The 16978-nt window shown below is 40.0% G+C and overlaps 1 protein-coding gene across 1 annotated transcript in view; it reads right to left on the bottom strand.

The window, feature by feature from the left end:
• The window catches only part of DRC3 (dynein regulatory complex subunit 3), a 107525-nt gene that overhangs the window by 79060 nt on the left and 11487 nt on the right, over positions 1-16978 (bottom strand). Inside the window, exons 2-4 of the mRNA XM_069087877.1 lie at positions 11121-11178; positions 10295-10472; positions 1365-1481 (exon numbers count right to left, since the gene is read on the bottom strand). Of these exons, the coding sequence (XP_068943978.1) occupies positions 1365-1481; positions 10295-10454 (277 nt within the window). The 5' untranslated portion in view covers positions 10455-10472; positions 11121-11178. The remainder of the gene's footprint in view (positions 1-1364; positions 1482-10294; positions 10473-11120; positions 11179-16978) is intronic.

The raw sequence follows: 16978 nt of genomic DNA on the forward strand, positions 1-16978 counted from the left end.
TGAGGGATGCTGCATACACTGTCAGACTTGACTGGGCTGAGGGATGCCGCATACACTGTCAGGCTTGGTTGGGCTAAGGGATGCCGCATACACTGTCAGGCTTGGTAGGGCTGAGGGATGCTGTATATACTGTCAGGCTTGGTAGGGCTGAGGGATGCTGCATACACTGTCAGGCTTGGTAGGGCTGAGGGATGCTGTATATACTGTCAGGCTTGGTAGGGCTGAGGGATGCTGCATACACTGTCAGGCTTGGTAGGGCTGAGGGATGCTGCATACACTGTCAGACTTGACTGGGCTGAGGGATGCTGCATACACTGTCAGGCTTGGTTGGGCTGAGGGATGCTGCACATACTATCAGGCTTGGTTAATTGTGCAGTGCGTTTTACTGAACTCTGTTCTTCTTTCAGGTTAAGACCCTTGCAAGGTGAGGGTCTCTGAGTAAAGGATAGAGGGGAATGTATTCAGATTAATAGAGCCAGGGTTTTGCGCGGCTTCTCACCCTCCTTGGGACGCACTGTCTCCCCACCTCCTCCGATTCCTTCAAGGCTCACTTTAGGTGCTCCCTCCCTTCCTGATGCCATCTAGTTCCTCTTTTCTCCTTAAATAATCTTCTATTTACTTGTTTACGTGACTCTGCCTCCAAGTGACTGTGAGTTCCAAAAGGAGAGGGCCTGGGTTTTTGTCTTGGCATGCCCAAGTCCCTTGCACAGGGCTTTCAGAGAAGTCTTCCATACAGAAGGTAAGCGGTTCTTAAAAGGTGTGCCCCATGGGCTAAGTGCACCTCAGTCTCTCACATGCTCATGCCTCAGTGTTCTAGGACAGACTATTCATGGCCAAGAAAATAAGCCTGTAACTTGAGTGAAAAAGGTTTGAAAACCACTGTGATTAATGCTTAATAGATGTTTACTGAGTTGAACTGAAGTTTCTCAGAGTAAATAACCCTTCTTATACCCCTCTCTCATCTTAGGGGGCGCTCAGTGTGTTGATATTCCCCTTCTTTCAACACTGGGCACCAATACAACCAAAGGCACAGCACCCAGAAAAAAGAATCTCCTCAGTTGATTTAGTGCCCTCTTTCTTTCTCTTGGTAGCTTCCACAGTCCTGCTACAATGAACTGAGCTTTAGGAGCCAGGAACACAGTATTCAATTTGGACATTTCTAAGAATATTTGTTATGTTTTGAAAATACAGCATAGACATATACTTTAAAAATGAATGATTTCCTCCCTACAGATGATAAAATGTATTATGAATACATGCTGATAGAAGGGTACTTGATTGATTAAACTGATTAATGTTTACTAATATGAAAATAAGTCATTGGGGTCATATTTGATTATAAGAAAAAATAAAGTTAACCTTACCGAGCCAGACCAGATTAACTAGACTTTCTAGTCCATCTATCTTCTCAATGACATTGTTATCCAGTTGTAGTTTTGTCAGACTCTCAAACTGCCATAGATTGTCAATCCTGAGGATGTCTACAATCAGAGAAGACAGCACAATCGATACCAGTCCCATTTGATCAGCATATTTATATACCTAATGAATTCAAATGTTCAATGCTAAACAACATCAACAACAACAATAAATGACACGCTAGGCTAATCGTATTTGTCCACTGATGTGTGAAGACCACTACAGAAACAAGGGAAAAGACCCTGTTCATTGAGCGCCTTCTGTTATCCAAATGGAAGTCAAACCAGATATAAAACCATTCTGTTGCCTTTAGCAATGTGCATTGTTAATTAATACTTCCCAGGAATCATGTGAATGGCTCGCAGCTCACACATTTAGAGCTGCAAGGGACCTCTTAGGCCTTTTAGCAGAGCCCCCTAATTTTACAGGTGAGAAAACTGATGCCCAGAGGCATTCAGTGACAAACCCAAGTGACTTAGATAATAAGCACCGCCCATTTGCCCCCATTTAGTGCTTCTCTGTTGCTTTTTTCTCCATGTTACTGAATGACAAACCACAAGATGAGGGGACTTAATGAATCTGCTCCACAAGGTCTTGACCTTCATTTAGATTATTAGTAGGACATAGTCTACAAGATGAGACCCTTACTTCTGAAGTTGGAATTACCAGTTTCATTGCATTTAGTAAAACATTCCTGTATCATAGGTAATATAGTACTGTTGGCTTTGCGGCAGGCTAATGTAGCAGGAAAGATGACAAACTGAATTTCATTATCTTCTGTTGCCAGAAAAATAAAAGTGATACATATTTGTGTTTGAAAATAATAGTTAGCACAAACACAGCTGTGAAAGCCTGATAGTGATGGCCTTGAGCTCTAGGATTAACAACAGAATGGAAAGAAAATCCACAGCATACAAAGATATTTGCCACACTGAAATGATTAAAATTGATTCTGTCTAATTTTCTTATTGATCCTATTTACAGTTAATTGATTTTGTCCTGCAACTGCTTCAGTCCACAGTTTCTGTCTCTGAATTTAGTTCAGAATTCAGCTGACCTCTAACAGGTTAAGTTTAGAGATCCAGTTCTCTTGCTAATCATTGGTCTATTCTTGCCTCAAGAATCTGGCTAACCTTGGTGGGTATGGTTTGCCATGGGGGAGTCTGGCCTGATATCCTTCCAGGATGTCTGGTTTGTTGCCCAAACAGTCTGTGCCGCTATCTTGCAGTTTCACTCAAGCACTGAATATTTCTTAGACACAGGTGTGAAGGAAGAGGTTGTCACTAGTCCCTCATTACCAGATTTCCAAAGAATCATACTGTTCCCCATGCCTCAGTTATGTAACCAATCATGTTGTTCTGTATTCCCCAAAACCTATAAAAGAGAACTGTTCTCCCTCATTCGGAGTCTTAGATTACTGAGTAAGCTAAGATCCTATTTACTAGTAAATTCACACTTTACTAATAAATTGATCATGCTTGGAACTTTGTGCCTCAGCTTACCTAATTTTAACTGTTAAAGCTGGCAAATATGAAGAGATTGAGGAGGGGAATTAATCACGAAACTTCTTGGGAGTTCCCCTTTAAGAACACTCAGGTGAGACTTTCCACCTAAGGGACTTTCTCTACTGAGAGCTACACCAAATCAGATTCCCACCCCACCACCCTCTGCCCTGTCCCAACTGTTCTGAGCTAAGGTAAGCCCCTGTGGGGAAGCTATAGTGGTGTTTTTTGTCTTATCTGTGTATAACTGTAATTGACTGGCAATAAGTGGTAATAAAAACTTGGGACTCCCCGTAAGGTACTAACTTCAGACAATATTTAACCCCTTAAATGGATATTTTTTTTTCCTTCACAGGGGACTCCTGGTCCTTGCTAGGAGGGGAGGGAACCCAGTAAGAGGTTGGAGAAGCCTATAAATGGAAAAATTTTCCTAGTTGTTAATTGGGGGAGAAAATGGTGTGTGTGTGTGTGTGTGTGTGTGTGTGTGTGTGTGTGTGTGTGCTCCAGAATTTGACTTAAGAAGGAGACTTCCATCTGTGTGGGATAGAGACCACTACCATATTTTTAAAATCGTGGTCTGAGTCAGATAGCAGAAAATATCTTTCACTCTTTCTCGTGAGAAAGGGCACAGGTCTTATCACTCAAGAGGCATCAACCTGGAAGTGCAAATTGTGGGACCTCCAAGGCTTCTGTTATCCTAATCCTCACCCTGTCCACTCCCCTGCCCGGTCCCACCATCGGTCAGTGAGGTGGGCTCACAACCTCTTCACGAGTAGCTAGCTAATCAGTGCAAAGCAATCTCAATCCTTCATTGCCACAATTATTCATGAATTAGTATCCTATCAGATGACAGTGTTTTCCAATCCCTCATTATACACCAAATTTGGAGACAGCCAATGAGAGCTATAGTTGACAATCCTTTATTATCACAATTATTCATTTGACCCTTCTACCCAATCAGAAGGAAACATCCTTCAGTCCCTTACTTATGCATATCTACACACCAAATTTGGGAGCAACCAATGAAAAGAAGGCAGAGTTGTTTCCCTTAAGCTTTATTACCTTGTTCCGGGCCTATGGAAACTTGACCCTTGGCTATCTCTCGCACATCTGTGTGCATCTTGTCACTGGTGCTTAATGTTTGTGTGTTAGCCTTGTGGCTGTAACCCTTCACTTCATTACATTTGGTTATCATAGAGTGAGAAAATCTCTACATTCTGCCCTTACACTGTCTTGTCTTACTCATACACTAGGTACCCTGACAAGGACTTGACCTGCTGACAGCTGTGCCTATTCTGGGGGAGGGAGTCTGACACTTGGAACCCTATGTCCTTCCAGGGAGGAGTCCTTTGTACTAGAAGCTCCTGTGCCACCATATAACTCACAGAACCTTCCTTAGACGTGAACTGACTATGGTCCTGGTATGACAAAGGACAGCAGGCAACCCAAGACTGTTTCAAAAGCAAGGGCCAAGGGCTGCCTGCTGGAATGTTGTGGCTATCAGGAAGGACTTCCTGTTATCAGATCTATGAACCGAGGACCAGGTCAGTGACTAGGCTGAACCATGTGACTCCCTAGCAGGGATCCCTGGGGAGTCAGCAATACCCCAGCAGGGCAATTCTGGCATCTGTGTCTCTATTTCAAACAGCTACATGAATCTTTTAAAGTAAAGATCGTTGTTGACAAATTGAAAGAATACACCGCCTCAATGGAGGAGTAAAAAAAAAATTGGCCCAATATTGTTAGCTTATCATCAGTAAAGGATCCTTAAATTTGTCGCCTTGGCCATAACTTATAAGGAATGCCTAACATAACTTGTTTCTTTTTTTCTGTGTTTCTGTGTGCATATAAAAAAAAAAACTTAGTGGCAAATCTCTCCTTATGTCATATGAACTAACTTTTTTGGGGAAGAAAAAAAGAATGTGAACCTCTATAAGGATCCTGTTCTTTAAGTTTTCAGAAAGACAGATAAGAAAAAAGATAACTTTCCCTTAAACTGTATGTGTTTACATCTTAAACTAATTAGAAACTAAGTATGTGACTAAAATATAAAAATATTGTTATTTGAATGTTTTTGTAAATGTTGAAATAGTCTACCAAATTTTGGGTTAGCATTTTTTTTTTTGGCTTTTGGAAGGCAATTGGGGTTAAGTGACTTGCCCAAGGTCACACAGCTAGTTTTTGTGTTAAGTGTCCGAGGCCACATTTGAACTTAGATCCTCCTGATTCCAGGGCCAGTGCTCTAATCACTGTGCCACCTAGCCACCCCTTGGGTTGACATTCTTTAGAATTTGTTTTAAGGGAATTAAGAGCACTCTCTCTCCCGACCCCTATCCCTGTAAAAATAGATGTATTATTTTACACTAGGAGAGAAAGTTCATTTTTCTGATTATAAAGAGGCAAGTTTGAGGGCAGTACTGGTAAAGTTTCAAAGTGAAAGGGGAAATGTGTGTGTGTGTGTGTCTGTGTGTGTGTTTGTGTGTATGCTGCAGCTTACATTTTAAAATATCAACTCTTTCCTGGTTCATTAAAAAGAGAAAAGTTTGTGTAAATCAAGTAAATAAACTTTATTAGAACATCTACTGAAATACTAGGAGTTTTACAAACTAAAGTTAAGTATCAATCAATTTACAAATCACTTTTTGATTTGGTGTGTGTGTGCTTTGAAATAAGACATATTGCTGCAAATTACATTAGAGTCCTCAATCTGGATATGGATACTTATTGGAGTAGATTTTAAACAACTTTCCAAGAAAAAAAATGAGACTCCTGCCCATTTTTATAATAGATTGTATAGAAGCATTGGGTGGAATGTGAGACTACAGCCACTCAAACCATGTGATGCAGAAATGATTAACTCTGCTTTTGTTACTCGATTCCGGCTAGAGATGAAGCAGCATATTCATGTTTTCTGCCCTAGATGGCATGAGAAGGGTAGAGACAAACTTAAGAGCATAGCCACAGAGGTATATGACAAAAAGAGCAAAGGAAAGGAAAATCTCCACTCCACCTGCCAGAGAAGGCTCTCCTCTTCCCTCCTCTCCTACCCCCAGTCCCCCTTCCCAGTTCCAACTAGATTTTTATAAGCCCCAATTATGAACCAACCTCATCCAGCTATACTATGTCATAAAACTATGGGTGGAAAGAATGTTTTTACTGTCACAAAAAGAGTCAAATCACTCAAGAACACAAAAAGTTAAAAATAATAATAATGATGGTAGCACCTGGTTCCCAGGGTTGTTGTGAGGATCAAACATTATAAAACGATTGTGAAGTGCACAACACAAGCAGCAACATGAGAATGTTAGTCACTGTTTCCTGTCCTAAGTATAATTAGTGGCATTTGCTATCTGAGGTGAAATCTCATAGGACTATAGTCTGATATTATTCTAATTCAATATCTGATTGAACTTTACATTAGTAATCCATCATTTGAGGGGAATGCCACGATCTGTTCAAAGGGAGTAAAATCTGAGAACTGTACAGGTGGATGTCTATTTCGGGGGAAGGTCGAGAGGATGACCTCAGTATGGCCAAAGGTAAGATCCTCTTGACTCAGCTTCCCCATTCTTGCTTCCTTTTTAAACAGGACTATTTCCCAACTAGTTAATCCTGAGCCTGACTATGATGCCCTATAAATGAGGTGGTACTTTGAACTTAACTATGACTCTCACCTGGAATCAAACAGAACTAAGGATACTTTGTCCTATTAGGCATGTGTCAAGTCATTCTGTGTCCTTGGGCTTAGGCCTGGAGGACCACTTTTGATGCTGTTATAATCTTGTCCCTGTTTCTTCCTTTCACAGCAAATCTCTCTGATCACAGCAAGTCAAGCTGTGGTTTTTCTATGATGAATCTTGTTGCTACAATATGTTAGCATCTCTGCACTGCTACAGGATGCAAGCATGTAAAATCTTACTGTTTTCAGGCTGACATTACAGTCATTTTAATATCTTAACTGAGTTGAAGAGTATTTGGGTTTGTCATCTGTCTGTAGTTATTTATTCATATATAAGAAAACGTCCCTGAAGTGTCTCAAAATGTCATGGGAACAACTGGACAATAATGCGAAAATTTGTGGGACCAATATAAGTCTTTTAATTAGTAAGACTACACTCAGAGTTCTCTTTTGTTTTTAAACGGAATCAGTGGAATCAGTTATCTTAGAGGAGAGCACCTTACAGTCTACCTTGTGTTAACTCACAGAAAAATGCAATTTACTTAGGTGTATTACTTAGTGTGAGATGAACCCTTCCAAGGGGGTAGACAATGTCTCAAGGGCAGATATGTTCTACTACAGACAATTCATTTAATATGCACTGCTCTTTGTATATACAATTTTGAATTAATTATGTAGTATATTTTCACATCCAATTCCAGGACATTTTTGCTACAATTAGAGTAAAATTAGCAACTTTTAAATACATTAATGTAATAGAGGTCATCTACTTATAAAGCGTGTTCTTATGATTTTTATGTAAGGATTAGTTCCTTATTAGTCTCCACTCTTCCTAAGGAGGGAATTGGAATTAGAGTTCTAAATAATTTGGAATTAAAGTGGAAAAATAATTACACTAAAAAAAATTTAGCAACAAGATCAAATGATTTTACATATAATTTAAAAAGTTTTCAAAAATTTAAGAGGTCTGTGGTATTTTAAAATATTTCGTTTTCTCAGTTATCTGAATTTCTTAAAAATATCAACATCATAATTTTCTAGTTTATATATCTACTTTGGTAAATATTAAATTTTTAACCAGAAAGGCTCATTTTGCAAATCAAATCCTCATAGAGTCTTTTTAAAAGATTCTTCAGCCTGTTTTTGGCAGTATTTATATCAAGTATAGGGTTTAAATAATGATAGAAACAGCAAGGGGTACTTAAGAGCTTAAATTCTCTAAAGTTTCCTTAGCCACCCAAGACAAGTAAATCTCTGTGGGCTTCTAATTGGATGACTTTCTTATAGCTCTATTGTTAACAAGATTAGAACCACAACATTAAGCTGGTTTTTACCACAAGAACTGGAGAAGTAAAATTTAAGAAGATGTACTAAAAATTGTACTGAGATATGTTTTTTAAAATTAAAAATTTTTTTCCTGAGATATGTTTTATAAAAGTTTTTAGCAGGAACATCTATGAAACTGCAAATCAGAGGGGACCAGAGAAGCCAACCTTCAGCAAAGCTGAAGAGGAACCCCCTGCAGAGCTGTCCTAAGAACAAGACCTATTCCAAAATGTCCAAGGGAAGATGATTCCAGAGGATCAGACGGCTACAAGGGATATTTGAGATCCAAGACCAAATGTGCTGATTAAATGGACGTGGGGAATAAGTTACTAGGAACAAAGGCCTGATGTTCGCTAATGTTGATCATTATTGTATTCAGTTTTTGCTTCACTGTATCCATTTTTGCTGAGTTTCCTTAGCCACCCAAGACAAGTAAATCTCCCCTCTAAAATTTAGTCTGTGATTTCAGATATTCTTACTATGGTTTGTGCTGATTAATCTATCTTGTTATTCTTTCATTAACCAGTCAGGGAGAATTGTGATAAGCCTACGTAAGACTCGACACAACTACCCATTTCAGGTCACCTCTGGTAGAATCCCTTGGACTACAGGGAAATAGCCTGTCTTTCCTCATTGGCAATTGGGTGCTTATTGCCCTCTGCCTTATAATCAATTTTAGACTGTGTAAGCTGCTTCGTTAAAGCCTGTTCTCAACTTAAACTTATGGTAATACATACTGTTAATAATGACTGTGTTAAAGATCTTAAGGAAATTGGCTTAGAGATAAGTGATCTATGAGAGACATGCTTATTTTCCATTGATTAAAGGGGGAAACTAAAATGATCAAGATTGATTCTGTATCATTTTCTTATTGATACTATTTACAGTTAATTGATTTTGCCCCATAACTGCTTTAGTCATGGGTCTCTGTCCCTGGACTTAGTTCAGTATTCAGCTGGCCTGTAATGGGTTAAGTTTAGAAATCCAGTTCTCTGCTAATCACTGTTCTTTAGCTAACCCTGGTGGGTGTGATTTGCCACAGGGGAATCGGGTCTGATACCTTCACACCACCAAGCTGTGCTTCAAGGATGTTTGGTTTGGTTGTCCAAAAATTCTAGGTTCACTCAAATACTGAATACTTCTTAGTCACAACAGGGAAGGAAGGGGTTGTTGCTAGCCAGACTTCCAATCGATTGATATTGTTCCCCATGCCTCAGCTACGTAACCAATCATGTTGTTCTCAACCCCATGAGGTCACCTACTCTGTTCTGGTTTTTGTTCTATATTCCCCAAAACCTAGAAAAGAGAACTGTCCCCCTCATTTGGGGTCTTAGCTTGCTGAGGAAGCTGGAGATCTTATTTACTGGTAAATTTATGTTTTATTTGCAAAATGCTTGTGCTTGGAATGTTATGTCTCAGTTTACCCTGCTTTAAATGTTACTATACTGGGTCAGACTTGTACCTCCCATATGGCATATACACAACAAATATTTGCTGAACTGAACTGACCCACGCAAAACCTACATTTCACAATGTTCTGTTATTGGTAGAGATGCCACGTGGCCAAGCCTTTCAAAGGCAGACCTAAATTCAGTAATATCAAACCAAAGCCTTTGAAACTCCACGCCTCGGATTTTCTTAATTCTCAGATGAGATGCAAAAAGCAATCTTATTGTTTCTAGACATCTTTTAGTAATTGTTTGTCACTTTGTCCTTCATGCAGTCTTTTAAAACCTGTCGCTGTTAATGCTGTAACAGGTTTATCAAATGTGTATGTAACTAACCCCTGCCCAAAGCTGGGTTCTCTGAGGAACGCAGACTGGTGGTCTCCAGCCCAACTTTCTGCTTCCCCATCCTGGCAGGAATGAAAGTCTTCCTTGGAGAAGAGTGGGAGGGGAAGAGGCTAGAATTGTCTATTTTGCCTCCCTTTGACCCACATTCTATAAGAGATCTCTCCTTATACTCAGTCTCCTTCCTTACATGTACATTAGGAAAGACTTCTATTTGGAGCCAGTCACTCTCTTCTTATTCATCACCAAGAATTCCATTGATACTCAAACAACAGTTTCACTGGACCTTTTTGTAAAATACTTATTTTTCTTTAAATGAACATTATTCTGATATCTTTGTAATCAGGGAGATTCTGATCTTGGCCCAAGTCTACCAGCCATTATTATAAACGGAAACACCAAAGTCTGACATAGCTAACTGGAAATTATTTTCCATCTATATTTTATTTGGAGTTTGGGTTTCTTACATAAAGCCTTAACTACAATGGTGTTAAAAAAAAGACATTAATAAAACCTAAACAAAATAAAACAAGACCCCCCCCCACACACACACATGCACGCACACACACGCTACTCACTTTGAAAATCTAGCTGCAGACTTTTGACATCTTTGAAATTAATGCCCTCCTGTTTGGCTACTTGTCCTGCTGCTTCTTGAGGCCCCTGTTCTTCCACAGCCAATTTAAGCAACTCTTCATCAATCACATTTGGCTCTATCGTATCATATAACCGAATCATCTTCCAATCTCAGTAACCCTAAAGAATAGGAAAATAATTATTTTATGCAACCAAGTTTTATCACGTTTTGGGGGGGGAGGAGGTGTAATGTTAATGAGATATAAGATCTTCCCTGCCCATTAGCAGGCCTCACATGGAGCCCATTAAGGGAAGCTTGCTTAGGGGAGGCTTGCTTGTGGGAAGGCTTTCACTCCTTTTGCTAATTTCTCATTAGGTCCTGAGTCAGGAGGGTTGTGATGCCCCTGGCTCTGAGAAGTATATAACACACTCTGAGTTGGTCTTTTGCTTTGGGGCTCCCTTATAAGAAGGATCTTATGATTCCTGGTTGAGATTCTGAGTGGTTACATGTTCAGAGCTCCCGACTGTTCAGATGTAAAGGCTGTAAAGCATATAGTTGATTCAGGCAGTCAGAGCCCTGTCTGCTGGTCTTTATTTCTCTGCTTGTATTTTCTCTGAAGTTCAGAACTTTTTTCCCCTAAACTAGTGAATGTAATTTAAAAAGACTGCTGACCCCTTAAACAGCTATCTTTCCTAGTAAAGCAGGTCTAAGAACCTGTGCTAGCAGCCATCCTGTGTGTGCCAGTGTGGTTGACACTACGGGGGGGAGGAGCAGGGGGAGAGGAAGATCTACTACTTAAAATATCATATAACACACTAGAAATTTACCTGTGACCTGTTGCAGACTTGATTGTAGATAGAGCAGAGGAACTGATGCTTAGAACTCCTATTTGGGAGATGGGGGAAGTAACAGCATAGTTAGTCATCTAATTAGCCCATTTACACAGTATTATTCTGTTGGAGAATGAATTTTGGAATTTCTTGAGAAACTACAGTTTGGGGCAAGTTGCTTCCCCTCTCTGGTTAATTTCCTCAGCAAAAAGAGAGAACTTTAAAAGTCTTTCCAGGTTTTATCCATAATTTGGCTATGAAAATTATAATACCTAATTAAATTAGATGGGCCTATAATGTAGCAAGAGCGAGGAAGTCTCTGCTACACACCTATGGAGTGTTAAAAGACCTAGAAGGCGGACCCCAGCACACTGGGGAGATCCCCTGAGGAGGGCACACATGAAAAAGAAGTGCACAAGTGGGTCAATGCCTGATGTAAGGAACACCCAAGTCAGTGAAGTCACAGATCCCTAATAACGATGGCTAATTTCCTGGCACTGGAAAAACAAGATCAACAAAGATCAGAGGCTCTTTTTCTCCGGAGGACGTCCCCACAAGTCAGACCAGCGCTAAAGACCTCACATTGTGAAAGATGGCAAAGCATCTTGAGAAACGTGGTTTCCCTCCTCCTTCTATTTTTTCGGAGGAAATATTTCTTGGGATTTGGATCCCTACCTACACACTTGATGAATGATCCCTCGCTCAGGAACCCAAGAGGCGAGTCTCTCTTGGTAGAGGTTCTCTCTCCTCTCTACCATCTCTTTAGGCAGAGTTCAACAAAACAGCCCATTTTTTCCTAGTTTTCCATTCTCTCCCCCTCCCTGCCACTGTGGTTTGTCACCTCTGTTCTCCTTTTATAAATGAGTTTATTCTGCTGGTCAGCAGATTTTTCTGCTTCCTTTGTATCAGAATGTATCTAGGAGGATGACCCCAAGGAATTTCTAAAAGTTTGGAAAGTATCTTAAGTCGGAATCCTCTAGTTCTGGCTTGGTGGTCAAGTGATTGCCTTGGGACAAACCACTTTTATTACAATTTTTGTAACTTGTGAATCTCCCTAAGAGCAGAGTGAGGCCTCCAAATGAACCTGAAGCAAATTATTTCCTTTAATACTAAAAGAACCTAAACTCTTGTATCATGCAATTGCTGATGGAGCTCACTATGGGCAAAAGCCTTGGGCTAAAATCTCTCCAGCTTCAAGGAAGAGTGGAGTTGGCCCAGTGGGTGGGGTCTGTGAGCCCCCTCTAGAGTCATACCTAGCAAGCACTGGGACCATACTCACGATTCCCTCTCATTGGGGGAGTGTGGAGTGGGTGGGCTTTGCCTTCTGTGGCTCTGTGATCTGTATTTACTTGGTACCAGGTTACCAGGAGTAGGCTCTGCCCCCTTTCTCGGGCCCCTTTATTTGTTGTCACCCCCCCCCCATTAGAAAGCAGGTACTGTGAAGGCAGAGACTGTTTTATTTGTACTTGCATCCCAGTGTTGAACACAATAGCACATGATAAATGCTAAACCAATGTTTTTTTTAGTTTATCCATCCATCCATTCATCTATCCATTCAGGCAAGTGGGACATGCATTTTAAGATTAATTTTAAAATTTTTAAATCATTCCAATTAGTTTTTCCCCTGCTTCTTTTAAACAGGATGATCTGAATAATATTGATTAAGAATTTATTATTACAAAGCTTTTCATTCTGTTCTAATGATTTTTTTCTTCTCAGTATTTCCATTTTAATATGTCATTAATTCATTTTTTTTTCTTTTATACCTTGAGTAGACTTTAGGCAAACACTGGCTAATTTTCAGAAGAATTATAGCATATTGGATTTTCTTTTAACTTTAATTTCATATTTTACTGATTCTTTCTTCCATTTTCAACTTTGATAAATAATGAATATTTTATCTTCCTCTTTCCCACTGAAGCCACCATTGGAATATTTCTCTGTATGTATGTGTGTGTTTGTGTTTGTGTGGTCTCACTCTTTTTTTTTTTGCATTTCTTTCCAAAAATATTTTAGAATTAAATTGCTTTCAAATTTCATCCGAGTTAACTCCATTGGACTGAAACTGATGTTCTAGTTGATCACTTATGAATATTAATGCTTGTCATTTGACGAGGCTAATGAGAATACTAGTTGTTTTAATGACTGCCTTATTTCAGTTGTTTACATACATGTTCGCCTTGCTGATAATTCACTGATAATTACTGTTGTTAGCTGCCATTGCTTCTAATTGGCCTTGCTATAGTTTACTAATTAATTTGTTTGGCCAGTTGTTTTATTTCTCTTTGATAATATGGTGAATACAGGTGGGTGGTGTTTAGATTTGAGGCGTGGATATTGTCACATTTGTAGTGTGGACTAATTCTTGAAGTAGATCAAATACATAAGGATGAGGACTTTTTAAAAGCTCTGAAGGACAAAAGAAAGAAGTTGGGAGACTATAAAATGGTTATTATTCAAGGAACGAGCACAATCCAAGGAGACGCTTGGTTTACTATCGGAACACACTGAGCATTCAAGAATACCAGACAAAATCCGGAAAAGGAACAGAACCTGGGTAATGGTTCACAGGCCTCCCCTGGAGGGTAATAAACTTGTGCCACTGTTCCTAAGAAATTTATGACATTAATGAATGGAAATGATAATAGCACAATATGGGAGGCCCAAGCTTGGAACTCATTTGGTTTGTCATCTCTGCAGAGAGAGGATCCTTGCCAGCAATAACAAGTTGTAAGTGATGTTGGCTCTATACACGCACAACCAGAGCTGTGACTTCTACTTACGCCTAGACAGCTCTGAAGGAATGGCTTTCCTAAATCAGATAGCACTGTGATGGCCAAGAGATGGTCCAAAGTTAGAAACACTGTCAGTGGGGAACAGATGACTGGTACTTCATAGACAGGACTGAAAGAGTAGGGCCAGTTCCCTTGAGTCACAGGGAGAACCCTCACTTGGATTTGAGAAAGGGAAGAAGTCCACTGAATTGTATGAAAAATCTCACATGAACATGATAAGAGGGAAAGATCCATTGGATCAGGCAGAAAAACCTCTGAAGGCAGGCATAGGACTGGATATGTTATGGCAGAAAACACCCCAGACCCAAACTAAGAATTTTCTCAAGGAGAAGATCCACACCTTCCTGGTGAATAACCATGAAAAATGAGTTACAGAGGTGTCCGTAGCATTGCAGAACTGCAGGGTTTCTGAGAGGAGGACATGATAATACTTTAGTGGAAAAACTTCAGAGGGGCCTGCTGTCTGATAACCCAGATTCGGGTTGTCAGACTTAATTTATAAAAATAATGCCTGGGGGGGGGGTGAACACCAAAGGAAGCATATTCTATATTTGTGATAGCTACATTTCAGTATGGAGGGTTGCAGTCTTCTGTCTTGGTATTCAAATTGGTGGGGCTGCTAGGTGGTGCGGTGAATAGAGCACCGGCCCTGAAGTCAGGAGGACCTGAGTACAAATCTGGTCTCAGACACCTGACACTGAACTAGTTGTGTGACCTTGGGTAAGTCATTGCCTAATTGCCTTCCCTTACCCCTTCTGGAAAAAAAAATCAGTAGGAAAAGGGTCAGTAAGCCCAGTGTGAAATTGAAAATTGACTTTTTTTTGTTAAGACTTAATCAAGCTTGCATAGATTTAATATTCTCCTTTCCTGTATGTACCTAAATTCCTCCTTGCAAGTTCACTCAGGTAACCTCAAGTCACCAGGGTCAGGATTCTACTCTTTGGACTTTAAACCCCACCCTTGAAACTACACCCGTCACCCATTTCCAGAGAAACTTTTTGTTAACTTAAAAGTCAATCTCCTCAATCTAAACTACCTATACCAAAGTTAAACTCATCCCAGCAGTTGTAGTTTGGGAGGTTAGGTGACCCAGTGGATAGAGTGCTAGGCCTGGAGTCAGGAAGACCCGAGTTCAAATTTGGCCTCAGACACTTACTAGCTGTTACCCTAGCCAAGTCACTTAACCCTGTTTACCTCAGTTTTCTCATCTGTAACATGAGCTGGAGAGGGAAAAGGCAAACCACTCTCTTTGACAAGAAAACCCCAGATGGGGTCAGGAAGAATTGGACATGCCTGAAAAATGACTGAATTTTTAATGAAATAGAGGACTTTCTAGCATTTCTGATGAAAACCTTAATTTTGCACCCTCTATACTCTTTTCATACGGACGCCATCATCATCATGCTCCCAGAAGTCTTCACCAGTTGATTCATCATCCTACAAGATTGCATCAGGTTTGGTACTTAAACTTCTGTAGCACATTCGGTATCCTCTGTCCCTCTGACTGCAGGGCTGGAGGACAAGGCAAAGAGCTCTTTCCATTTAAAGAGGGCTCATGGACCAGCCAACTCCTCATTTCCCACAGCTGCACACCCTAGACTGAACTCCACCAAGGCCCCAAGCCAGGCACCTTTTTCCCCACCCTTCCCCACTTTTCAGTTTTCTTTTGTGTGCTGTCTTTCCCCATTAGACTACAAGCAACTAGGGAGCAGGGGCTGCTTTTTCCTAATCTGTATCCTCGGAGATTAGCACATTATCTGGCAATTGCAGGTGCTTAATAAATGTTTATTAACCGACTGACTCCCGGTGGAAAGGCCAGAAGCAATTGGACATTTTGAAATTCAAACCCAGGAGTCAAGAGAAACATAGAAAGTAAAATGCATTTGATCACTGGGAAAGGATTATGTTATTATGAATTGTTCACATGCGAATAGGGAGAGGGTCTAAAAGTGATTTTATTTTAGGAGCAGAAGGAAAGGGAGTGTATTAGGGAGGAAAGGGAGAGGAAAGAAAGGAACTGTATCATTTTACGTAACAGGGTTATGTGAAATGAAGAGATGGCACAGGAAAGTAGAGATGGAGGAATGACCATCTTGTTAACTTTCAACTTAAATGGACAAAAGAAGGTTGAAAATACACACACACACACACACACACACACACACACACACACAGCCTGGGATATCAAAGGGAAATAATTGGGGACAGAGAGAGAGGGAAAAAGGAGTTTAAGAGGGATAGAAAGATGTGACGGAGCAGTCAAAAGCAAAACAAATTCCAGCATTGCAGTGAGCAGCATAAAAGATGGATTGAAAGGAAAGAAAGAGTAAAAATTTGTGACCAGGAGTGAAGAAGGAGGAAGAAAGGAGGGGCCGGTAGAGGAGAAAAAGATCACTTACATGGATCACAAGTATCGGGCAAACTTCTTTTATTTCTCCACTTCATAAAGAACGGAACAAGTGCAAGAGGACAGGATGAAGGCAAGTACACAATTAACAAGCATCACTACAGACTGAATGGGATGGACTGATCCCCCAAAACAGAGGTCAGCAGAATGGATCAGAAAGCAAAGGCCAGGAATGTGTTGTTTACAAGAAATGCACTCGGAACCATAAGATTCACACATAATGAATACGAGGGGCTCTACTGGAATCTATTATGTCCTTGATTTCACATGTAGAATTGATATCATATTGCTTGCCTTCTCCATTGGTGAAGGGGGGGTGGAAGTAAGAGAGAGAATTTGAAACTCAAAATTAAAAACATTAAAAATAGATAAATAAATAATAAATTTTTAAAAATTAAGTAGAAAAATCTATTATGCCTCAGGTTAGCTAAAAAAATAAGAATAAATATCATGTATTCAAACAAGGCTACTCTAAAAAACAGATATAATAAAAAGATAATAAATCAATCAATATCAACACTATATATATGCCAAATGGCACTGCATCTAAATTCTTGTTTTTTGGGTTTTTTGCTTTTTGGAGGGGGAATTCAGGGCAATTGGGGTTAATTGACTTGCCCAAGGTCACATGGCTAGTAAGTGTCAAGTGTCTG

Source organism: Petaurus breviceps, unplaced genomic scaffold (assembly GCF_028583685.1).
Source record: "Petaurus breviceps papuanus isolate PSGF00001 unplaced genomic scaffold, PetGlider_PUasm1.0 183, whole genome shotgun sequence".
NCBI lineage: Eukaryota > Metazoa > Chordata > Mammalia > Diprotodontia > Petauridae > Petaurus > Petaurus breviceps.